Genomic DNA, 26450 nt, shown 5'->3' with positions numbered 1-26450 from the left:
TCGAGTGTCTGCTTTGCAGTGACTCGTTAATACTTGTCTCAGTTCCTGTTTCCTGCTCAGCTCCAACGATTCATTTCACTTTAACAGCGACAGTTTGGATCACTATGTCTTTATCCGTGGTAAGTCTTTTTTATTTATTTGTTTGGTTCTTTGTTGTTTTGTTTGTTGTTTTGTTTTTGATTCAGAGAACAAACAAACAAGAACCTTATAAAAAACACTGAAATATGTGGTAAAAAAAAGAAAAAAAAACTAAGTGATTTTTTTCTACATGTCACTGAATAAACTTTGGATAAAGTCAGACTGTTGTTTCTCTGTCAAACTGTGAGCACATACAAGATGACAAATGTATCTGTCAGTTGTTAAAAGCTTCCACAAAGCTCCAAATGTAGCAGCAAAGTGTGAGAAAAGCTGTATTTATGTTTATAAAGAACTGTTCTTGGAGTCGTGCAGAGACCTGCACTTAAAGCAGGACTTTGTCTCATCGAGGTGACTTAAAAGAAACTCTGAGCTTTCAGTTTTAGTTATGTACCTAAGTTACACTGCTATGGAGCAGGTTAAATTCAAAATAAAAGGTCATAGTCTAAGTTTAGTGAGTGTTTGATGGGTCATCTCTAACCTTGGCTGAGCCTTTGTGCTTTTCTTTAATGTATCTAGCAAACAGAGATAAAACACAGAGCTGACTGCAGCAGCAGGTTTCTCAGATTTTCTTTCTGTCAATGCCACAGGCTGGTGCTGATTGGTCTGCTGTGTACAGAGTGGGTGGAGTCAACTCACATGAATTGTTTCGGTTTCTCCTCTGAAAATGACTGCTTGATACAAACTCTTGAGAACAAGAGTCAGTTTAGTCATCAGAAAAAATCCTGAAAGTTTGGAGGTGTTTTGTTGATTTTAAGCTTTAGACTCATCAGGTTTGTTCTGCACTCTGTCAATCATAGCTAGAGACCTCACTTTTCTACTTTCAAAGGAAAATATTGTATTGGCTCGATGGGTGAGAGCACTAGCCCAAAGACTCACAGTTCATGCTGAAAAAAACAAACAAAAAAACCCCAAAACCGGTTACCCTGATGATGACATATCATCCGCAGTCAGTTGTGGGAGTGTGACAGTCAGGCATTAGTACAATGTCAGCAGTGTTAATCTAGTCAGTGAAACAAAGGAATGTGACTACATTTTAGCTGCGTTATAGCTTGCACCATGGATTTTTGCGCGACATCTTCTTTAAAAATCTAGAGTGTCTTACGGTGCGCACACACCGAACGCGAAAGAGGCGGCCAGAGCGTCAGGTTCACATGTAAAGTCAATGGAAAGAGCACGATGACACGCGATTGCGCGTCCGGCGAAAATGCGGAGGCAGATTTGCGTCGGGAAAACGCCAAAACCCGTGAAACGCACGTCAGTGTACCGCGTGGGGCGCGTGTGACTCGCGAAAGAAAACCACGCGCATCAGGTCGTGTGTTGCATTTTGTGCACACGCTGAGTTGGAAAATATGAACTCCGGTGTCAAATCACGCCCCGACAACCAATCAGGAGGCCGATGACGTGGCTGTAACTAGGTCAAAGGGGCAGATCCAGTCACTCCGTATGGAGGAAAAGCTCATCTGTGCCGTGGCTAATCATCCAGAGCTAAATGATGCAAGTTGCTACTTCTACCGAGACAGGAATAAAATGGACCTAGCTTGGAGGCACATTAGTCAGGAGATTGGGCAACCTGGTAAGTTCATTCATTCTGCTTTTTAATTTCCAGACTGACCCGATGAAACCGTGCAAAAGCTAGCAAGCCCGCCTACTGTCCCAATATTTTCCCACTGATGTACAAATACCTTTCCGCTAACAAGATAATGTGTTTATTCAGAGGACATCTGCAGCACAACACATCTGGCACAACTTCCTCCCACATTTCCGGTTCACGCGCGTGGAAAGATGCAATTTTGAGGCGCGGTGGATTTTCCCTGGACACGCTTGAGGTGCAAATGTGCACGCGTGACATTAGGGGCGTTTGGGCGTTTTCGCTCGCCTCTTTCGCGTCCGGTGTGAACGCACCGTTAGTCTTTTAGTCATCCATACTCTGCTTATGCATTTTGCACCATTTCAATATCTTTGTGTACAAAAATCTACACGCTCAAAATCTGCCAGAAAAACCTTAACCAACAATATTTCTTCTGCTTGTTTTCATATATCACTTGTATTAAAGTATTCACAAGTATTCAATTCAATTAAATTTATTTATTTAAATTTTATCTATATAGCGCCAAATCACAACAAAAGTCGCCTGAAGGTGCTTTATATTGTACAGTAGATCGCACAATAAAAAAACCCAACAATCATATGACCCCCTATGAGCAAGCACTTCGGCGACAGTGGGAAGGAAAAACTCCCTTTTAACAGGAAGAAACCTCCGGCAGAACCAGGCTCAGGGAGGGGCGGCCATCTGCTGAGACCGGTTGGGGTGAGAGAAGGAAAACAGGATAAAGACATGCTGTGGAAGAGAGACAGAGATTAATAACAGATATGATTCGATGCAGAGAGGTCTATTAACACATAGTGAGTGAGAAAGGTCACTGGAAAGAAAAAACTCAATGCATCATGGGAATCCCCGGCAGCCTACGTCTATTGCAGCATAACTAAGGGAGGATTCAAGGTCACCTGGCCCAGCCCTAACTATATGCTTTAGCAAAAAGGAAAGTTTTAAGCCTAATCTTGAAAGTAGAGATAGTGTCTGTCTCCTGAATCCAAACTGGAAGCTGGTTCCACAGAAGAGGGGCCTGAAAACTCAAGGCTCTCCCTCCCATTCTACTTTTAAATACTCTAGGAACAACAAGTAGGCCTGCAGAGCAAGAGTGAAGTGCTCTAATAGGGTGATATGGTACTACAAGGTCATTAAGATAAGACGGGGCCTTATTATTTAAGACCTTGTATGTGAGGAGCAGGATTTTGAATTCAATTCTGGATTTAACAGGAAGCCAATGAAGGGAAGCCAAAACAGGAGAAATATGCTCTCTCTTTCTAGTCCCTGTCAGTACTCTTGCTGCAGCATTTTGGATTAGCTGAAGACTTTTCAGCGAGTTTTTAGGACATCCTGATAATAGTGAATTACAGTAGTCCAGCCTGGAAGTAATGAATGCATGAACTAGTTTTTCAGCATCACTCTGAGACAGGATATTTCTAATTTTAGAGATGTTGCACAAATGGAAGAAAGCAGTCTTACATATTTGTTTAATATGTGCGTTGAAGGACATATCGTGGTCCAAAATGACTACAAGGTTCCTCACAGCATTAATGGAGGCCAAGGTAATGCCATCCAGAGTAAGAATCTGGTTAGATACCATATTTCTAAGATTTTCAGGGCCGAGTACAATAACCTCAGTTTTATCTGAATTAAGAAGCAGAAAGTTAGCGGCCATCCAGGTCTTTATGTCTTTAAGACATTTCTGCAGTTTAACTAATTGGTGTGTGTTATCTGGCTTCATGGATAGATAGAGCTGGGTGTCATCTGCATAGCAGTGAAAATGTATGCTATGTCTTCAAATGATACTGCCTAAGGGAAGCATGTATAATGTAAATTGAATTGGTCCTAGCACTGAACCCTGTGGAACTCCATAATTGACCTCAGTGTGTGAAGAGGACTCTCCATTTACATGTACAAATTGGAGTCTATTAGGTAGATATGATACAAACCACTGCAGTGCCTTTAATACCTACAACGTGCTCTAATCGCTCTAATAGGATATATTGGTCAACAGTATCGAACGCAGCACTAAGGTCTAGCAAGACAAGCACAGAGATGAGTCCACTGTCAGAGGCCATAAGAAGATCATTTGTAACCTTCACTAAAGCTGTTTCTGTGCTGTGATGAGCTCTGAAACCTGACTGAAACTCTTCAAATAAGCCATTCCTCTGCAGATGATGTTAGCTGTTTGACAACTACTCTTTCAAGGATTTTTGATATGAAAGGAAGGTTGGCCTATAACTAGTGTTACGGGTCCGAAATTGAGGACGAGAGTAAAACAATGATGGTCCAGAAGAGGTCAATCAAACAATTGATTTTAATGAATACACGCAGCGTGGAGAGGTGTAAACTGCAAAACAGTTGTACATCTCTACCCAAAATACACTCTAGATTGCTTTTATAACATCAGGGTATTGTAACGCCCCTTCTTGCGTTTACAAGCACATAATTTGCATGTACAGAACATTCATGTATTTTAAGAATTAACTGCAACATAGAGGTTCCTCCTTGTGGCATACTCTTCCGAATATGATGATGACCTAAGGCCTTTGAGGTCACCATGGACTGGACATCCTTACGTCACCTGTAACTAAGCAAACTCAAATACCACAAGAAGCTGAATACATTCAGGCCTTTGCTCAGCTACTATTTTACTGTAACCATGTACTCAGCCTATGAGTTATGATACGTATATATTTAACTCAATCATTTTAAAGTAGTTATAACTGCACCTGTAATAAACATGTTAATATTTGATTATGATAACCCCTATAATATAAATTATAACATAATGCCAGCAACTTCAATAAACACTTTGATGAAATGATAATTAATGCAATGACAAAGATGATGGTTATATAAAATAATCCCTGTAATTCCACAATTCCCCCTTTTGACGTCTCTTCCAGAGACGTCACTACACTATTCCCAGGTCCACTACCTTCGCTCTGACCCTCTCTAGCCGCCCCCTGACTCAGCAAATCCGACAACAACCTCATGTCCTCTCGGTGGTCCAGTAATAAAACGCCAGCTCCCACTTGAAAACACTTCATGCTTAAGTGGTCTCTGCTCCTTTCCTGGGTCCCTCTCTAGTGGAAATCTTCTCCTGTAAGGGATAGAAAACAAACAACCTTTCTCTGCTATACCTTACTAACTTACTGTGTTCATCTCAGGTTCCTGTCATTATTCAAAATTGGTTCCCAATATCATATCAGGCAAAATGATAAACCCTACTTCCACGTCTGCTTTGTTAAGCTCCTCAGCTAGACTCTGTACCGGTTTGCCAATCTGTGTGTACATGCCTCTACACTTTTAATGTCTAAATGCACATCTGGATGTATGTGCACTTGTATGTCTATCTGCATCTATGAGTCAATGATTTGTCAGATATAAGGTGTTAATGTGAGAAATGTTTCCTGACTATTAACTCCTGATACTCAAGGAACTTTCCGGGTTGCCCAGCCTCCTAGGTTTGGCCTTTTACACTTTTACTAAAGAAATTTTAACAGAGCCCAAAGAGATTTTTATTTTACTCCTGTGCTTGACAGGTTAAGCGAAGTTGTTTTTTGTTTTGTTTTGAAATTTTTCCCTTCTGTGTGTGTGTGTGTACATAAGTAAGAATATAATAATCAACCTAAGATCCCTGGTTTGCAAATGATTTTCTGCCCCCGCTGCAGGGCAACATCATGTGGTGGTGAGTCTATGTTGGCTAGTTTAATGCAAATATGTAACAGTTGCTTCATTACATTGCCCACTCAGAGTTGCGCAGTTTCAAAGTATGTGGAGAGTTCAATACACATTTCTTGGCTAATTATTTTCCCAATAAAAGTGAAATCACACATTGCATTTGATTTCACTTATATATTATCATGTTCTGGGCTCCATCCATTATATTAACTTTATTCAATCTCAATACTCTTTATGTGTGTGAGCAACGCTTTTAGTCTTATTAAACACAACCCAAGTAAAATGCACACCATCCCCATGTCAGCCTAAATCTCCGCTAAAAAGCACACTTCAAAATTTTCTATCTGGATTTACGCCTCTTTTGGCCTCAAGCATATACATAACATGCAAGGGTTACTGTTAATGCCCGTTAGACAAGTTTCCATTATCTACAACATTTTGTTTCACCCGGCTCACCCTTACACATTTCCTGTTCACTTATTGCATATTTATCTTTAACACCTTTTACCTCAGTAGTTGCTAAGCAGAAACAAAGCAACCTGTGGTCCACCTTTACCCTGTAAAATAAACTCATATCATGTTTGTGTCCGTAAGCATGTTTTGCATTCATTCATTACACTCCACGCCATTCCTACAAGTTAGGAGCTGTAAAGTTGAAAGCTACATCAAGTCCAGGCCTTTGGCCTGGCCTATATATAAATCATGTGTGTTTGTAAGCGTGCGTGCAATTCACCTGCTATGTTCTCATCATCCTTCAACATGTATCACCTGGACACTCTCACCAGTGAAGCTTAAAACCCTCTTGGATAGAACATCAACTCTAAACAAGCACAGTTATGCATTGTGTATAAAATTAACTCAACCTCATGCTAACCTACATAAGTACCTGTCTTAAGGGAGACCTCTGCACAGCTCAGACGCCAGTTGCAAGAGCTCTTTAACATTAGAATCATCAACTGTGACTTATATAGTGTTATTTCGGTACTTTATACTTCACACATTTTTGAACGTTGTTTATATGGGGAGTTCCTCTTTTTGTGTCTATATTTATTAATATGCCTTGTGCACTAAAGCTTCCTGTTTTTCAGTCTGGCTGAGCACTTGTTTGTGAGTATAAACTGGCCTCTACAAGCCTTCATTAGCAGATACACATTACAAATACTTCATATATACAGAGAAAAACCCAATAATCCACATTTCACTATTTTGTTCTTTGGTTCAGATTTGGATTCTGTATTGTTCTTCATTTGTTATTATTTTGTCATAAAATAAATCAACCAAATAACTTAAGCTGTGTGACAGCACCTTGCGTTTACGCCAGGCTGTGAGCTGCCCTAAATCTACTTGCTACACCCCCTTTTCACCTAGTTTAATTTTTTTCAATCCTAATTTAAACTATTCCTGACTTCCCTCAATGCACACTGTAAAGTGTAAAAGATACAGTTAGCTTTCTCCTGGTAAAAGGTCCTACATTATTTTCTCTACCTTTGGAAACATCCTCTATCGAGTTAACCCATTTCATTTTTCAAACTTAGGCCTGATTTCTTCGCCCCCTTTAACGGGTAGCGCATATCCGGTCTGAACACTGTGTTTGGGCAATTTACGAATTGTTGCAGGATTTCTATGTTATGTAAAGTTCCTCTCATCCCTTTTATGCTTCCATTATAACCTGTGTCTAACAAGCTTTTGATCTTCTTTGTAATATAAACAACTCGGTGTATTTGTGCTCTGTTCTTCTCCTTTCTCTCGTCTGATCATCTCAAGTACGTCCTGTACCAAATTTGCTTCCTCTTTTCAAGCCCCACATTTAATTACAAGCTCAAACATATTTGCCCTATATTGCTGTCTCGACGTGTTTCCTGTCAACTTAACAGAGTTATTCTCAGAACTCAGAAAGGTCACGTAGACATTTGCTTAGTAACCCTAAAAGAGCACATTTCATGTAGCTAATCGCATATATTAACACCCCCCTTTTTGTGACACATCTCATGTGTTACAAACTCAAAATCCTTCACTCAACCTTAGGAAATTAAAAGAAAAAAGTTAGTCCTATCATATTAGGCATACATGCTCCGGCCCTTCAAACCTGTATTTAAGGAATGAAATCAAATTAATCATCATGTCAAATCCTTTCTTGGCTCCATCCACAGCCTACATCCTTGACCTGGAAACAAAACCTGTGTGTTAACCAGAACGTCACCTTTTATACTCAGTTTTCCACTTATGATCCAACCTGTGTTATAACAGAAAAGTTAAAACAGAACAATTATCAGTCATGTGTCCAACCTTAGTCCAGTCTTTTGTCAGTGTCCAGTCGGTCCACCCTATGGTCTGCCTCGTCCGTCCAGTCACCATCCATTTACACACATTCACTCACATGCATTAACATCAGGTCTTGCTGACAGTGGAGACTATCTCGCAAATATTCAGTCTTCACTCTCAGCAACATCAACTCATTTATTTGTTTTACTTTGTTTTTAAGAAAATAGTTCTTTCTGCTTTTAGACTGGATTGGCTCGCGGCAATCCTTTTACTTTGTCAGCGCTGTTATCCACTCTTTTGCAGGCCTGCTTACAACAAAAATGAGAAAAAAGAGAGCTGAGTATTAGCTCATCAAAGTACAAAACAAAATCACCTGACAGGTTTTTCTTTATAAGTGCACTGTTACAAAACCCCTTAAACATGTCCATGTTTATTAACACTCCCTCTTTAAAAATAAAACAACAACCTCAAAAATCTTCAACAATCTTGAATTTCACCCGTTCGACACACTGAAAACCTCGCCAAAAGCTGCACCGTTTCGTACACAACAATAACCCCGGTTAGGCACTTTACCATACTCAGATTCAGCCTAAGATCTTACAACAATGTGTCAACACTAATTTATAAACCTCCTAATCAAATTTGCACCTCTGAACAATCTACCCCTCCTTTAAGGCCTGAATCACACACACACAGCAAGCTCCTCTGTCCACATTCACACAAGCTCTCAAACTTTTTCCATACTCAGCCATATCTCAACAATTTAACTTGGCAAAAGAAATACATGTTTAAACTTTATCACATTATTGAATTATTTTCATTTTCTTTCTATACTAATCACTTGTTCTGATCACTCAGTGCAAGAGCACTCCTGAGTCACTCTTATAGACACTTTTCTTTTGTTTTTCCATCTATTTTATGAACCATTCACACCATTCTCTCACTCATACAAGCAGCAAGCAGATCTTCATTGCATATGCTTATGTTCTTAGCCAGGTTTTTAATCAATATCTGTTCATTAAGCTCCAGGAGCTTGTCTTTATAAGGTTAATGCATTTTCTGTTTGTGTGTGTATGGGTATATGTTATTTTGCATCTATGACTTCACAGTCTCCCAGACTTCTTCCCAACTCTCCAGTTAAGCAGTCAGTTTTCTTTTTCCCCGAGTTACTAACCCACATTTTGATTTCCCACCTTAAATTACCGCCCTCCTGGTCTTCAGCCAGGAGCTGGGGCTTGCTTTTCAGGTTCCTGGACACATCATGCTGTGAACAATTCAACCAGAAACTTGCCTTAACTTATCCATAGATGTTAACCTCTAACTTTCTTCCGACTGCTGCTGTGGAGAGCCGGTCCAAGTCTGCTTTACTCCTGAAAATAACAAAACTAAGACATTTTCATTATTCCCCAGTGGTTAAATAACCCATTTCTCTGTCTCTGGTCAGAAACACCAATTATGCCAGGCATGTAAGCGTGTTCTTCCCTGCATTTTATGTTAATTGGGTGTAAACTGCTTCTTCATTAAATTAATTCATTGAGTTTCTCATTGCATTTCTATGTATTCATGTTAATGTACACTACGTGTAAGCTGTTTCTTCATTGCATCCTATATATTCATATTTAATTTATGCATTTCACCACTGAGCTTTAGATTCAAACTATCTCACTTCTGATTCATTTCAAAAATAATCTCACATGTAACAATTTGTATGTGTGTTTTCTATTCATTAAGGTAATAACAATTATTTCTTTCATTATTCTTACCTTTTCTAATGTTTACCTCTTTGTTATGCTATGGTGGACATCCCTAAACAATTCATGAGTTCAGGTTTCAATTTTCAATCCAATTATATCCTATATTCTCGCAGTCAAACTCGTCCAGCTTCATCTCTCACTGGTCCTCTCTGCACAATGTCCTGTTCGGGCTTCAAAGCTCCCGCAAACACAGTCTCAACTCAGCTGCTGTCTTCTTCTCTGTTTCTTTACAGTCTTTCTTTCAGATTAAGTCCCAGCATGGCAAAATATCACTCAATGTGTAGTGCTCTTCCACAATTCTTTATCCCACTGTTCAACTGCCCAGCCTGTATTTTCACAGTACATGTTACAGTACACTTACATGCTGCTGCTGGTCGTCAGTCATCATCAGTGTTACTGGATCAGTGGCACTGCCGTTTGCCTGCTGTATTCAAGTCCACGATGTTCTATCGGTCTTCATCAGGCGATTAACTGTCCTTTGAACTTCTTCTCCGCTTCAGGGACAAAGTGAGAGATCCAGCCGCACAATTTCGAGCCAAAAACTGGCTTATTCTCCCAATTCTTTTAATCTACTTTTCTGCTGCTGAACTCAAGGTTGCAAAGTTGAAAGACGCCCACCTGTATTGACACACTAAACCATATAATTAGTATTATATTCATTTTTTCTTAAAGGCTTCATTTGCTTCATGTGCCTAGAGTTAAATCTCTCTCTCTGTGTTCTTTCTGTACACACTCAGTTCCCATATATGGGCATGCACAGTTCCTGTTCACTATTTCCTGTCGCTGCAGCCCCGGTACATAGAGCAATAGTTCCTGTTCCTCAAACTAATCTAACTCCTTTGTTTTTTTTTTTGTTTTCTTGAATTAAAAACACTTTCAAACTTTAGCACATCCTACTTTTCATCACACAAGAAATATATTTCACACTCCTTTATTCCATACACACCTTTTAAATGCTCTAACCTCTTTCAGACGCCATAAATCGTCTCACACGCACTGCCTTTCTCTCTCTCAGACTTCCCCTTTTCACTTACTTAGACAAATCACCCAGTCACTCAAATCAAATACTGACAGCATTCACACAGTTAAAATCACACAAAATACGCTTTCATACGAGTATTTTGGACATGCCTTCCATAATCAGAAAGAGCAAGTCAAAAGAAAAAAGAAAAAGAAAACTGAAACCTCTCATCGTCTCACACCCCGCTTCTCCACACACATCACCATTCTTTAGGTCAGTTTTGTAGCATCAGTCACACAATCATTACACAATACCCTGAATCCAACATGTGTATTTACACAAACTGTTATAAAATGTTGGTCAAAAAACACGGTGTGATTACAAAGAGTCAATAAAACATGAGTCCTATTACTCTCAACAAGTATTACGTCGTTCAAGGACGTGTAAAGCAAAACCCATACTCCAATTCTACATGTATCATAAAGTAGTCATCATAATTAACAACCGTAATACCAACAAAGTAGAAATAAAAACAATTCTTCCCTTAAAACACCAATATAAGTCGTCCTTAACCCAGGCTCTGCAGTCAGTCATTAGCCACTCATTAGTAAACAGGAAATGTCACTCTAAATAAGTCACAGGCATCTCATTTACATAGACACAGACACACTCTCAAAATAAACAGCCTGCTGCAGTGCCCGTGGCAGACAGAGCCTATATACAAACATAGAAATTATAACACAGAGACGTCTGATAAATTAAATAATATTTACAAGGCCTTAAATTGCACAACCTACATAATTTAGACAAAATTTGAATTAACCCTCCAAGGGACAAACTCCAAGTTTTTGATAATCAATGACAGTCTCAGTTCCAAACTGTATCTGCTCTAATCCCTAAATATCCTAAGTAAATTTAAAAGCGTCCAACGCCCAAGGTCCAACCTTTATTACCCAAACAAAGTGCAAACACCGTTCCAAACGGTCAACTGATCCAATCAGTAGCTATTTTGGACCGTCCTCAGTTGTCCACGATTGCCAATCGGACTATCCCGTCCAACGGAAAATCCTGAGCGTCCCCAGGAAATTGGGAGCGTCACCTCCGAACAATGCACTTTCTTAGAACTTCCCACAGTTCCGTTCTACAGAAATTTACTTGTATTTTAAAGACATCCTATGAAACCACAAAACCGACTGTATTGATGTCCAAGCCCAGCTTTATATTCAATTATGACTGTATTACCATATACAGATTTCAAATGACCTATATCCTAAATTCAGTAGTCCAACTACTTTAAATTCTCTTTCCTTAGCAGTCCAACTGCATTTCCTTTAATCAGTACTGTCACTTAACCTTACATTATCATTACTTCAACTTCAATTCTCATGAGATTTTCACCAAAATCAAAACAGACTTTCACCAGTAATTTTCAGTGAGTAGACTTTCAATTTTGTCAGAACCAATTCAGCACTGTTTGGAAATAATTCAACAGGTAGTGCCTTACCTTTGAATAAGCCGGCTTATGTCCACTCACTTCGACCACTGACTCGTGTCTGCCTGTTTGAGCACCTTGGACCCTCTCAGTCTCAACCTCCAACTTTTCTCCCTCAACCGGCCAATGCACCAAATGTTACGGGTCCGAAATTGAGGACGAGAGTAAAACAATGATGGTCCAGAAGAGGTCAATCAAACAATTGATTTTAATGAATACACGCAGCGTGGAGAGGTGTAAACTGCAAAACAGTTGTACATCTCTACCCAAAATACACTCTAGATTGCTTTTATAACATCAGGGTATTGTAACGCCCCTTCTTGCGTTTACAAGCACATAATTTGCATGTACAGAACATTCATGTATTTTAAGAATTAACTGCAACATAGAGGTTCCTCCTTGTGGCATACTCTTCCGAATATGATGATGACCTAAGGCCTTTGAGGTCACCATGGACTGGACATCCTTACGTCACCTGTAACTAAGCAAACTCAAATACCACAAGAAGCTGAATACATTCAGGCCTTTGCTCAGCTACTATTTTACTGTAACCATGTACTCAGCCTATGAGTTATGATACGTATATATTTAACTCAATCATTTTAAAGTAGTTATAACTGCACCTGTAATAAACATGTTAATATTTGATTATGATAACCCCTATAATATAAATTATAACATAATGCCAGCAACTTCAATAAACACTTTGATGAAATGATAATTAATGCAATGACAAAGATGATGGTTATATAAAATAATCCCTGTAATTCCACACTAGCTAAGACTGCAGGGTCTAGAGATGGCTTTTTGAGTAAGGGTTTAACTACAGCCAGCTTGAAGGCCTGTGGTACATAGCCGATTATTTGAGATAGGTTGATCATATTTAAGATTGAAGAATTAATTAATGGCAGGACTTCTTTGAGCAGTTTTGTAGGAATGGGGTCTAAAAGACACGTTGAAGTTAACTCAGAAAGATCAATTGGAGAAAAAGAGTCTAAAATAACATCAATGGTACTAAAAGTAGCTGTAGATAATATTACATCTGTGAGATGATTATTGGTAGTTTTTTCTCTAATAAAAATTTTATTTGTGAAGAAGTTCATGAAGTCATTACTAGTTAATGTTAAAGGGATAGTTGGCTCAGTAGAGCTCTGACTTTTTGTCAGCCTGGCTACAGTGCTGAAGAGAAACCTGGGGTTGTTCTTATTTTCTTCAATCAGTGACGAATAGTAAGATGTTCTGGCTTTGCGGAGGGCTTTCTTATAAAGCAGCAAACTATTTCTCCAGGCTAAATGATGATCCTCTAAATTTGTGACACGCCATTTCCTCTCCAGCTTACGAGTTATCTGCTTTAGGCTACGTGTTTGAGAATTATACCACAGAGTCAGGTACCTCGGATTTGAGGCCTTAGTTTTCACAGGAGCTACAGTATCCAGAGTCGTACGTAGTGAGGAGGTAAAATTATTAACAAGATAATCGACCTCTGTTGGCGTAGCATTCAGATAGCTGCTCTGCTCTGTGTTGGTACAGGGCATTGAAGATGATAACAGTGGGTGGATTATATTCTTAAACTTACTTACAGCGCTTTCAGAAAGACATCTACTTTGATAAAGTCCACTCTCCACTGCTGTGTAATCAATTATTGTAAATGTAAATGTTATCAGGAAATGATCAGACAGGAGAGGGTTTTCAGGAAACACTGTTCAATGTTCAGTTTCTATGCCATATGTTAAAACAAGATCTAGAGTGTGATTAAAGTGGTGGGTGGGTTCTTTTACATTTTGAGAGAAGCCAATTGAGTCTAATAACAGATTAAATGCAATGTTGAGGCTGTCATTCTTAGCATCTACATGGATGTTAAAATCACCCACAATAATTATTTTATCTGAGCTGAGCACTAAATCAGATAAAAAGTCTGAGAAATCAGAGAGAAACTCTGAGTAAGGCCCAGGTGGACGATAGATGATAACAAGTAAGACTGGTTTCTGAGTTTTACAGCTGGGGTGGACAAGGCTAAGCATCAAGCTTTCAAATGAATTAAAAGTCTGTCTTGGTCTTTCGTTAATTAATAGGCTGGTGTGAAAAATTGCTGCCACACCGCCCCCTCGGCCTGTGCTTCGAGGTTTCTGGTAGTTAGAATGACTCGGGGGTGTTGATTCATTTAAACTAACATAATCATCCTGCTGCAACCGGGTTTCTGTAAGGCAGAGTAAATCGATTTGTTGATCAATTATTAAGTCATGTACTAACAGAGACTTGGAGGAGAGAGACCTAATATTTAATAATCCACATTTCACTGTTTTACTCTTTGGTTCAGATGTGGATACTGTATTGTTCTTTCTTTTTGATTTTTTTATGTTTAAAATGTTTATTGCTGGTTTTTAGTTTGTTTTTTGTCTGTTTGGGAACTGACACAGTCTCAATGGAGATGGGTTTTTTTGGGGGGGGGTAGCAGGAGGAGAGAAGCTACAGAGAGGCGTGTAAGACTGCAACTCTGCTTCCTGGTCCCAACTCTGGACAGTCATATTTTGGGTGGTTTAATAAATTTGTCCATATTTCTAGAAATGAGAGCTGCTCCATCCAAAGTGGGATGGATGCCGTCTCTCCTAACAAGACCAGGTTTCCTCCAGAAGGTTTGCCAATTATCTATGAAGCCCACATCGTTTCTGGGACACCACTGAGATAGCCAGCAATTTAAGGAGAACATGCGGCTAAACATGTCACTCCTGGTCTGATTGGGGAGGGGACCAGAGAAAACTACAGAGTCCGAAATTGTTTTGGCAAAGTTACACACCGATTCAATATTGATTTTAGTGACCTCCAATTGGCGTAACCGGGTGTCATTACTGCCGACGTGAATTATTATTTTACTGTATTTACGTTTACCCTTAGCCAGCAGTTTTAAATTTCCTTCAATGTCGCCTGCTCTGGCCCCTGGAAGACAATTGACTATGGTTGCCAGTGTCTCTAGCTTCACGTGTCTGAGAACAGAATCACCAATTACCAGAGTTTGACCCCGGCGGGTGTGTCGCCGAGTGGGGAAAAATGGTTAGACACATGAACAGGGTGGTGGTGTACCTGGGGCTTCTGTTTAAGACTATGTTTCCTCCTCACCGTCACCCAGCCGCCCTCTTTCCCCAGCTGCTTGGGGTCTGCCGGGAAACAGCTAGCGGGGCCTACGCTATCTTCGGCTGCACCAGCTACAGGGGCCTGGCAAGCTACGGGAGAATGAAGGGTGCGAAGCCGAGTCTCCAATTCAGTAATCCTGGCCTCCAGAGCTGCAAATAAGCTACATTTCTTACAAGTATCATTACTGCTAAAGGAGGCCGAGGGGTAACTAAACATCTGACACAATGGTCGTGTCCAAATTCATGGGCTGCATCCTCCTGAGGACCCGGCCTTTGCGGTCTACGTGGGCTGGTTCCTCAGAAGGTCAGGTAGGCCAGAAGTAAACGGCTGGGGAAATTGGATGGTCTAGCCTTCTGATTAGCGTCACCGCTGTCTCGGTGGAGTTTAATAAACTCGGCTGTCTGCTCCTTGCTATGTAAAATATAACAGGACACTGGCGTAAATTGTTGACAGTCTCACACTTCTGTTTAATCAGTTTTCTGTTTGACGTTTAGTCAGCTCTGTAAAAACCAAGGAGGAACCCACCTGAAGGATTAATAAAGTTTTATTTTATCTAATCTAATCTAATAACTTTAATCTCAGTCAAACTGATTTACTCACGAACAAACAAAACACTGAAAAAAAGTCCAACAATAACATTTTTAGGTTGTCTAAGTGACTTATATATTACGTTTAACGTGAGTAGCGAAAGTCCGCGGTGATCTGATGAAATGATGTGCCGGGAGTTGTGCTGTTGTCGGCGGCTTCAGTGACCCTCGAGCTCCCGGCTACCTATCGAGCTGGTGGGTAGCAGACGTCTCCGAAAACGTCGAAGCACTTTTGCAAATATGCGATATCTTGATAAACCGAGCAGATATTTGAATTCTGGGATATGGTAGGCCACGAAGGACACACCTGACCCATCCTTCAAATTCGGGGAAAAAAGAGGACGCATTTGTCGGCTGCATTCGGAGGAGTCTACGAATTTGGACAGCCTTCGGCGCATCGCTATGAGGTAATCGGTCTACAAATGCGGCCTCAGGAGGATGCAGCCCATGACTTTGGACACGACCAATGAGCAAGAGTGAGTTTTACCAGCAGCAGCAGACCAGAATCCTGAGACGTGACTATGGCGAGAGTTGGAAAATATATCCAGGTGCCGACTAGCGAGCAGAAAAAAAAAGGGTTAAGTGAAACACGCTGAGGAACTCAAGACAAAATGTGAGGCAGAGAACTGACTATAGCAAGCAGACAATCTGGCGAAGGTTCATTGTGAGCACTGGTCATAAATACTGCTGGAGTAATTACTAGTGGTGGGCGGATCGATCCAAATATCGATAGTATCGATCCCAAGTCGGGATCGGTATCGGATCGATACTAGCCTGGTTAGATCGATTCTTTATTTTGAGTTCTGCTTGTTTGATACGCTGTGCTTTCGGCAAAAACGAAACAGCCAGGTCGCTGGACTCGCCGCTCCTGTGACAGCGGAGAGGAGGCACACTTTGCTCCCCCCCCCCCTCTTATGTTTTGGTGTTGCGCTGACACGTCACGTGACTTAGACACTTTGGGGGTTGTTAAGTTGTTTACATATTAATAATATATATTGTTTTTGTTGTTGAGAATTTTAATTGTCATTTTTGTATTACAGTTTATCAACAGTATTTGTTTTAATTTGTTTACTGGTTTGCCTGCACTTAAGATTTAAAAAAAAAAAAAAAAAAAAAAAAAAGATCGCCACCACCGCAGACCCGATGGCATTTTCATGCTTCACATCATTTATTCTTACAATAATCCCACGGTTGCTGTAATAGTACATTCAACGGCTGCAGCTCTACCGCTGGCAGCCGTACACATCACCACCACCAAACCTGCAGCGGCATCGCAGAACACGCCCTGCCACATACCCCCACCCGCGAGCAGGTGAGGGAATCGGCCCGGACCGTCGGCGCCCCATGCCCCGGCCCAGCGACGGGGAAGTGTCCACTCTGGCGGTCGCCCGCGCCTCCAGTGGGAGCCCGGGAGCTGGCCTGATGGCCACCCATATGGCAAACAGAGGCAGGAGTGAAAGTGAGCCGGGGCTCAGAGGCAGCTGGGCAGACGGCAGAAGTGGACAGCATGCCGCCCTCAGGCAGGACCCCCGCGCACCTCGACCTCCATCTCCAGCTTGGCAGGTCCACTGGCGCGCCAGCCTCCGGCTCACCCCGAGCCGTGCGCTGTCCACCCTTACAGTGATCACACGGTTGCTGTAACAGTAGCCTACATTAAACGGCTGCAGCCCTCCTGCTGCCAGCTGTACACATCAACACCAAAAACAACAACAGCACAAGCAGCGCACAGGTTTTAAGTCGGTGAGGCATGATTGTAGATGCAATGAAGGTGAGTCCATCTCACCTGCAGCAGCATCGCAGACCACGGCCGCCACAATAATAAAGTATTTTTTATTTAATTATAAATTAATTATTTCTCCTAATTATGTCCCGGATTTTAAGTAATTAATAATACAAAAGGAAAAATCACAAAAAACACTTAAGGTCATGAAAATTAATTGCGATTTAGCAATTCAATGAGGCACCTTATTTATTGAAAAGTATCGGTATCGGTATTGGTATCGGCGATACTGGCCCGTATTTACTTGGTATCAGATCGATACCAAAATATGCAGTATCTCACACCACTAGTAATTACCAACAGGTGAGGAGCAGGGAGGAGCGAGGAGAGCTCCACCCAGGGTAGGAGAGCCGATGCTATGGAAAATTACTCAGACTCACCCAAAACATGACAAGAAGTTTATTTTGTGACTTTTTAGTCTTTTTAGCCACATTCCTCCGCCATTGCCTCGTTTTAGTTTTGGACAAAATGCATTCTGGGATATTTGCCTGGGTTTTGCTACAGTAGCTAGCGAGCTGATTGGAGACCAAAACAGCCATTCAGAAATTTTTTGTCCTAGTGTTTCTCTTTAAGAAAACACTTATTTTTAAAATTGCCAGCTGTGCCGTGAGTGAGCTGAAGCTTTTTCTCTCAGATGAGGAATGGCCATGGTGTTGAATAATTTTAAAGTCCCAATGCAAATATAGCTAAGAACATCTTTTTTGACACCCTTAACAATTAATTGTATTTGATGGAATGGCTCATGCAATTACTGAAGTGCTGCTCTTGCATACATACACCAAGAAAACTGTATGCATTATATCTACACTTTACATAAAGACATCTAAACATAAAATGTGTTTCAGTTTCTTTTCTGTCTTTCTCTCTCTGTTTTCACCTAACACTCTACTAACTAACTGATAAAACTACACCTTGAGTTTCATATCACTCCTTGTACACAGTTAGTTATATATGACACCTTTCACAAACATAATGTCCTTGTTTATTCCTAAACTCCTCAACACGGAATTCACAGCATGTACGATGTTGAAACATATTCAACTGTTAAAACATAGCTCTGACTTAAACTTTCAATTTGATTCATTTGTTCATTTAAACAAAGTTCAACTTATTTTATGAAAAGAACTGACCTTTGATATCAGGAACTATAAAGTCAACACACGTTATTAACAGAGGGTTGGGCTGAGAGTGCAGATTGTTTTATTACAACCTACTTTCTTTGAGCAGTGGTGATGGTTTGAAGCAGGTCAACGGGTATGTAGATTTTTACCATATAAGCTACACTGTAATCATTTCCTTCTTTATTTATTTTGATTATTTACTTACTTTACTTACTAAATTATCTAGCAGGCGTTTATAATACATAAAATCTGATTAATCACATAAGCATTTAGTCTGTGAAGGTTCTCAGTCATCCAGGTCATGGTAGACTAAGGAGCTTAGAAAGAAAAGCGTCTGGACTTCTTGAGTTGCTTGAAGACGTTTCACGTCAGTTCTAAGGGTCAATGGTGGAGAGTCCCAGATTTAAACCTAGTGGGAGTTTCCCCCCCAAAGGGGGACAAAGGACCCCCTGATGATCCTCTACCTAATCACATGAGCCAAGGTGTGAAAGCGGGTGTGGGTCCTAATCAGCCAGAGTTTCGGGTGAGCTCGTTGTGAAACCTGGCCCCACCCTATCATGTGATTTCCTGAGGTCAGATGGCCCATGGCATTTATAAAGTCAGCAAAGATGCACAGAAAAGAAGATCAGACACCAGCTATGGAGCATAAGAAAGACAGACGCGACAACATCGTCATCCCCTATGTAGCCGGTGTATCAGAGAAACTCAGGAGAGTTTTCTCCAAGCACGACATCCCAGTGTACTTCAGACCCAGCAACACACTCAGACAGAAACTGGTTCACCCGAAAGACAAAACTCCTAAACACAAACTTAACAACGTGGTGTATGCGGTACAGTGCAGCGAGGAATTCCCAGACCTCTACATCGGAGAAACCAAACAGCCACTTCACAAGCGCATGGCACAACATAGAAGAGCCACCTCCACAGGACAAGACTCAGCAGTTCATCTGCATCTAAAGGATAAAGGTCACTCTTTCGAGGATGCCAACATTCACATTTTGGACAGAGAGGACAGATGGTTTGAAAGAGGAGTGAAAGAAGCCATTTACGTCCACTGTGAGCGACCATCTTTGAACAGAGGCGGTGGTTTACGACACCAACTGTCTGCCATTTATAATTCAGTTTTGAGATCCCTTCCCAGATGCCTTAATGCCCACTCACATCCTGGGCCATCTGACCTCAGGAAATCACATGATAGGGTGGGGCCAGGTTTCACAACGAGCTCACCCGAAACTCTGGCTGATTAGGACCCACACCTGCTTTCACACCTTGGCTCATGTGATTAGGTAGAGGATCATCAGGGGGTCCTTTGTCCCCCTTTGGCGGGGAAACTCCCACTGGGTTTAAATCTGGGACTCTCCACCATTGACCCTTAGAACTGAAGAAGCTTCTCGGATGAGAGGTGAAACGTCTTCAAGCAACTTAAAGAAGTCCAGACGCTTTTCTTTCTAAGCTCCTTAGTCCACATAAGCATTTACAGTTACCAGAGGCAAAAAGAGTGTGTACGCGGAAAAATTTTTTGTAGTTAAGGAGTGAAAGTAAGATATTTATTATTTCTGGATACTTGTGCATTCATAAATATTTAAAATGTGAACTTTTAATTACATGCTGTTATTGGTAGCTACTTGGAGAGTTTGCAATTTGAAACAAAATCCATATCTTCTATCAGCATTAAATAGAGTAAGTATTAATTGCAAACAGGACAATAGAAACCATGACCTATGCACAGACACAGCTTATTGGAGGAGGACCTCATGGATATACTGAACTCAATATTACATATGTCTCTTGTCTCTCTACTTTCATCGCTCTATTAATTCGATCTCTTTAGCGGTTACTGGTAATAGTAGATGTGGCAACCAGAAAATGTGAAAAAGGCGCAGTAAAACAGCCAATGTTTTATTAACAAAAACATATTTTTTGTGCAAATTTTTACAGACCTTTGATTTTGTAAAAAGGGCTTTTGTTATTTTGCTTGTAGTTTAATGACTTCTTAAAGATGAGTAACTGGCCTGTGTCCAGATGACATGGTAACTCTCATCAAGAGCTAAGAAAAAAAGTCAACAATTCCCAGTTTGTGTCACAATGGCCACGGGCCGATAGCTAAATTGGACTCGATTGTAGATAACTACAAACAGAGACGGCTCAAACGTTCTTGCAGTGTTTATTATTTAGTCAACAAGTGAATTTGTGGCAAGGTTTTGCTAACGATGTAGCCGTGGGCCAGTGGAGGTGAACAGGGATTTAGCAGGTTGTGACGGGAACGGAGCGGTTGTGTCTGGGAAGAAAAGAGAACAGGGCTAAGAAGGCGGCAGGTGCAGAGTATCCTAGCAGAGGTGGAACTGACTTATAATGCTTACTGGTGACCGGCGTGAACCTCGCTTTGAGGGACAGGTGGTGATAATCCAGGGGAGTAGTGGAAAGGCTGGCAGACCTGAGTTCCGCTGTGTCTAAGGTGGTGAGTGAGGCTGGAGGGCAGGCAGGTGAGGGTCCTTGTATTCTTCCTGTATATGAAGATAATCCAAGGACAGCTGGGTTTGAGGGTGATGACAATGAAGGTCCCGGAAATCTAAAGCACATGAAACCAAGGTTAACAATGAAAAAGTGACAAGAGCGTAAAAAGCCGTAGAGTCAATACCAACGTGAGGTCGTTGACAAACTGGCGGTGAAGGAGAGTCTGAGGGGGCCTTAAATCCTCAACCTGATTGCCCCGAATCAGTTTCAGGTGTGCAGGACTGCAGCATGGATGATGGCTGTTAGGTTTTTGTATTGTGATTGTCATTTATGCTTAGAAATATTTAACCATATATGCTTAGAGGTGTATAATCAGTGTTGGGGAGTAACGGAATACATGTACCGCCGTTACGTATTTAGAATACAAAATATGAGTAACTGTATTCCGTTACAGTTACCGTTTAAAAAGGTGGTATTCAGAATACAGTTACTTTATTGAAATAAATGGATTACACGTCGGTACTTTCCTGTTTCATATTGTCGTGGGTCAGGACTGTTTGGGTTTGTTTGACAGCTATGTTCTGTTGTTCCAGGCGGCAGCGTTACGGTTGCCATGGTTACAGGGTGACGCGCTCTCTCTCTGCGTGTTTCCTGGGTGAGAGAGCGCTTTTTTGTTGTTGTTGTTGTTGTGCTAAGCTAAAAGGCAGAATGCTACAGGCATGGCCCTAAAGAATGTAGCCTCATGGGCAGTGTAGTCCGTGCTGCAGGGAGAATGGACTGCCATACACGTTATGTGTCTGTGAGCGAGGGAGGGAGAGAAAGGAAAAGTCCGAGCTGTCACGGAGCAAAAACGGGAGCTGGAAGCATGTAAATATAATAATAACCACTGCAGCCAAGAAGAGTGCCTGACGTGCCCATTTGTAAGTAAGCTATTAAGACTCAACTGTACACTGTGTTTGTGTTTTCCTCCGGAAAAAATAAGTTCCGTTGGAGCAGCCTTTCAACGCCTCTCTCTGTCTCTGGCAAGCAAAGTTGACCCACACAACAAAGTAAAGATATTTTTCGGCTACCAGCCCGACACGGAACCCACCGTATTAGCCAGAGGTCCCTTTACTACGGTTCGGAGCCGCGGACCTTCAGTAACAGTAATAAATCACAGCAATAGTACATTCACGTAGTTGTAAACAGCATGATAATATATTAAGTAATCCAAAGTATTCAGAATACGTTACTCTCACTGAGTAACGTAACGGAATACGTTACAGAATACATTTTGGGGCATGTATTCAGTATTCTGTAGTGGAATACATTTTAAAAGTAACCTTCCCAACACTGTGTATAATCGATTGTGTAATGATAGGATGTGTGATCTTCAGTAGGCTGTAAAAGGCTTTGTGTGCATTCCAGAGCATTCTGGTATTCACCCCCCACATTTATGGAGCATGGGAGAGGTCGTACCTTGTCTTATTGTTTTATGGTAGGATAAACGTGTTTTAGTCTAAGTGCATTTTGTTTAGATGGATGGCTTTGGGGAGTCACACACACACACACACACACACACACACACACACACACACACGGTATTCTTTGTTCACATGCATACCTATGTAAGATGTCATATGTTAATGAACCTATGCATATTCATGTAACCACAATAAAAGAGCAGTGTTACGGGAGAGCGGACGAGAGCAACTGGGGTCAAGCGAAGGAACGGCGTTTGTCCGGTTCTCTCCTGTGCACGTGAAACATAAAGAACTTTGCCTACTTCGTGTCTTGCTTGCTGTGTAATTAAATTGTCTTCAACGTTCCAGCGAATAGGTTCAAGCTACAAACCTCTCAATGGCTCTGCCCAGGGGTGGAGACCAAGGAACTCAGGTGCCTGATAGAAATTTCTAGTCATGTCTCCAGATCCTGACAGTTTGTCTTTCAATTGAATGTCCAGATTTCCTACAATGTCCTTGATCTCTCTTGTTACTCTTACTCCTGGAAAGGAGCACATTTCTAAATGATTACAAATAAATTTAACATAATTAAATACTTTTTTCAAATGTGATATTACCGTGACAGTCTACAAATCAGTCTTTCACTGTTTCATTTTTTTCTATCAGAGAATGGCTTATTATAAAAACGGGTGTGTTGCTATGCCACCCCCCCCCCCTTTTTTTTTTGGCAGACATCTAGAATGAGTCCTATAAAGAATAAACATCTCTTGGTTTTGCATCATGTTGTTGTCGTCCTCCTTTTTCTAACACAATCTTGTGGTGGTAAGTTGTACACAAACATTTATAAAATCCACAATTTAAAGTGCTTACCTGTAGTCTTACACAGATGATGAAAACAAACATTGTAACAGCAACAGTTTATGTTGATGTAGTTAAATAAATCAGTTACATATCTTGCTCAGCCTGATCTTCACAATTACAAAACTGCTGAACTGTATGTGTCCCTAAATTTGTTTAGGTCAGCATCAGATGATTGGTCCAACTAAGCCAGTAGTGGCCATGATTGGTGATGACATCATTTTGCCATGCCACCTGGAACCTGCTGTGGATGTTGTTGACCTGACTGTGGATTGGTCCAGAAATGACCTCAAACCTAGATCTGTCTATGTGAGGCGAGAGGGTGTGGAGCTTCTGACTGAGCAGAATCCTTTGTACACAGGAAGAACATCACTCTCTGTCAACAAACTGCAGTGTGGAGACGTTTCATTGAAACTCTCCACCGTGCAACTCTCTGATGCAGGAACATACAAATGCCTTGTACCTAAATTTAATGCAGAAACTGTGGTGACGCTTGCTGTAGGTAAGTTTAATTTAATTTAGATTAATTTCTTCACTTTGCAATTTAGATGTAAAGAAAGAAATTAAGTAACATAGATATTAAGGGTCAAAGGGCACAGAATGACAAGAGGGATAAAGGAACACTTGGGTCAGCTACAATAGAAGTGGATCATTCACAGAGACATATGAGTTGAGAATAGAAGTGCATTTATTCTGGATAACCAAAATAGCTCTTACTTGGGCTAGAAAATACTTCCTGGACAGATATTTGGACTGAGCATATTGACATAACATGACAAGGGAATGACTAGAGAATCATTGGCATTCTGGTTTTCTGGCCATTAGGGCACACAACATGACCAGTGTAGCACATGGAGCAGCTAAGTTATCAAGCAGTGCAACTGGACAAATAAGAGAGATATATAACAAAAAACAAAAGTACTTAGAATCACAGGGGATTTTTGCACCCACTAAATGGGGGTTTTGCCAACTGAGGGGTATCTGGCCCTATGAGAAAACAATTCAGCCAAGGAGGCCCTTTTACCAAGATGAACCAGAGGAAAGCTGATTTGACAGAGAACTACTTGGATAGGAACTGAAAAGAAAAAATGGAATAAATAAGTACTATTATTAGAATCAGTTAGATTGAACAAATGATTTCACATAGCATTGTGTCTCTCTATAAGCTTAAAAGGACAATTCATACATATATATATATATATATATATATATATATATATATATATATAGACAACTACATTTCAATATTTTGTCTTTCATTCTTTTCTTTGCAGGTTCAGTTTCCTCACCAGTCATAGAACTCACCAATGTCAAAAATGAAATGGTGTTAGAGTGTAAATCTAATGGCTGGTATCCAGAGCCTCAGATGTTGTGGGTGTACAGTGAGGAAAAACTCATTTCTGTTGATCCTACAAAGAATGTCAGAGGTTCTGATGGGCTCTATTCTGTCAGCACTAAAGTGACTGTGGAGAAAGGACAGAGCTACAGCTTAACCTGCAAGGTTCAACAGAAGAATATCAGTCAAATCAAAGAGGCACACATCCATGTTTCAGGTAGAAACACTTTTTTTTATCACTCACATAAATTTTCAGTTACAGAAAGTAGAATCTAGCACATTTTGTCTCTTTACATTTACAGGTGATCTCTTTATGGTCCAGTCTAATACTGCTGTTCACATTACCGTCAACTTGGCTGTCTGTTTAATAACCGTCGGGACAGCAGTAATCCTAATATGGAAATGTGGACAAAAGAAAACCAGTAAGTTCGAACTTCATAGCACTTTTTCCCCAACCTTAAATCATCATCCAAACTTTTTAATGTCTTGTTTTAGTGTAACTGCCTTTAAAATTAAGGGTTAAGTAAAACAAACATGATTTAAATAAAAATGACACAAACACATAAACAGTTATGTTAAAGGGACCCTAGGGAAAACAGTGGATGGAGACTGCAGAAATTACAGCGATTTATTTGCAAAATTGGAGGCTCTCAGCAACTTTACTTTTGTAAAGGAATATAACCCTGTGTCCTGTGTTGTAAAGAGATGTGTTAAGACATGAAAAGTTGGTTTCATCAGTGCAGATTGACTGGGATTGATTGAAATATCTTGACTCTCTGTCTGCATTTATAAACTAAGTGTTAATTATTGGCAAGTGGTTGCCCGTCTGTAGGAGAGTAACTAGACTTAGCTCAAGTCACGCTGTGATTATTTGTTGGCAGTTTGCATCCCATTAGCAACCTGTGCAATTGCCTTGTGATCAAAAGTGGAGCATAGAGCACCCTCAACCTCTAGAAGACCAAGGTGGTTGCCACAACCACCTGCTGAATGTGTAGAAATTCCACATAAGGAAGTTGCCTTCCTATTGTTTTCCTCTAGTGTGACTGAGACATTTTGGGGGCAAAGGTAAAAATATTTGAGGAAATCACCCAATGTAGAATTATAGTTATAGCAACAATATAAATTAAAACTTTTTGTGCTTTATCCTTGTTATAGGAATTGTGACCAAAATGTCATGTTCTCACTCATTTACTCATATAAACAAAGCAGTGAAAGAAAATTAAATGTGAAAATTAGATATGCATGAACAGATAGATGTGATTTTGAATAAAATTTACCAAACCTCTCTGATTTGCACATAGCAGTTTAAGTACATCTAATGTTAATTTAAATATCCTTCATTAGTGATTTCTGAACATATATTTTCACTGAATTTTGAAATACATTGAAAGTCAGTCCTTCTCAAAAGAAGACTTTTTTTCTATACTCTACATTGTTGTAGGGTGGTAACCATAGTGTCTGTCTCTATAGTAAGGCTTCAGACTGTTTATTTCCATTTATATTTGATTACTGGTATAGTAAATTAATACTGTCAACACATGTAAACACATAAAAATGACTCATATTTTGTCCCTATTTTCCAAATATTTTTTTCCTGCAATTTGATCACACAGAAATCAGTATACATGATGAGGATGAAAATGAACTACATCAAACAGAGATGGAGGAAAAATTACAGAGAGAAAGTGAGGAAAAGAAAAGACTTGAAGATGAGTTGCAGAACAAGGACGAAGACTTAAAACACGTCAGACAAACCATTGAAAAACTGATGGAGCAGAAGACATTTCTGAAGAACCAGAGAGAAAAACTCATCACACTACTGCAGGAGGACAAGACAGAGATGAAAGAGGCCGTGAAAAAG

The 26450-nt window shown here is 40.5% G+C and overlaps 1 protein-coding gene across 1 annotated transcript; it reads left to right on the top strand.

Moving 5' to 3' along the window:
- On the top strand, nt 1-26450 carry LOC102078193 (butyrophilin subfamily 3 member A2-like; the record flags this gene model as incomplete). The annotated part of the gene is made up of 6 exons (XM_019353839.2): nt 1-119; nt 23127-23217; nt 23414-23755; nt 24528-24806; nt 24892-25011; nt 26203-26450. Coding segments are annotated over exons 1-6 (1095 nt in total), but the record flags the coding sequence as incomplete, so codon positions are not given.

The sequence above is a fragment of the Oreochromis niloticus genome, linkage group LG3 (genome assembly GCF_001858045.2).
Source record: "Oreochromis niloticus isolate F11D_XX linkage group LG3, O_niloticus_UMD_NMBU, whole genome shotgun sequence".
Lineage (NCBI taxonomy): Eukaryota > Metazoa > Chordata > Actinopteri > Cichliformes > Cichlidae > Oreochromis > Oreochromis niloticus.
Note: the sequence above shows the minus strand (reverse complement) of the source record. Positions and strands in the feature narration are given on the sequence as shown.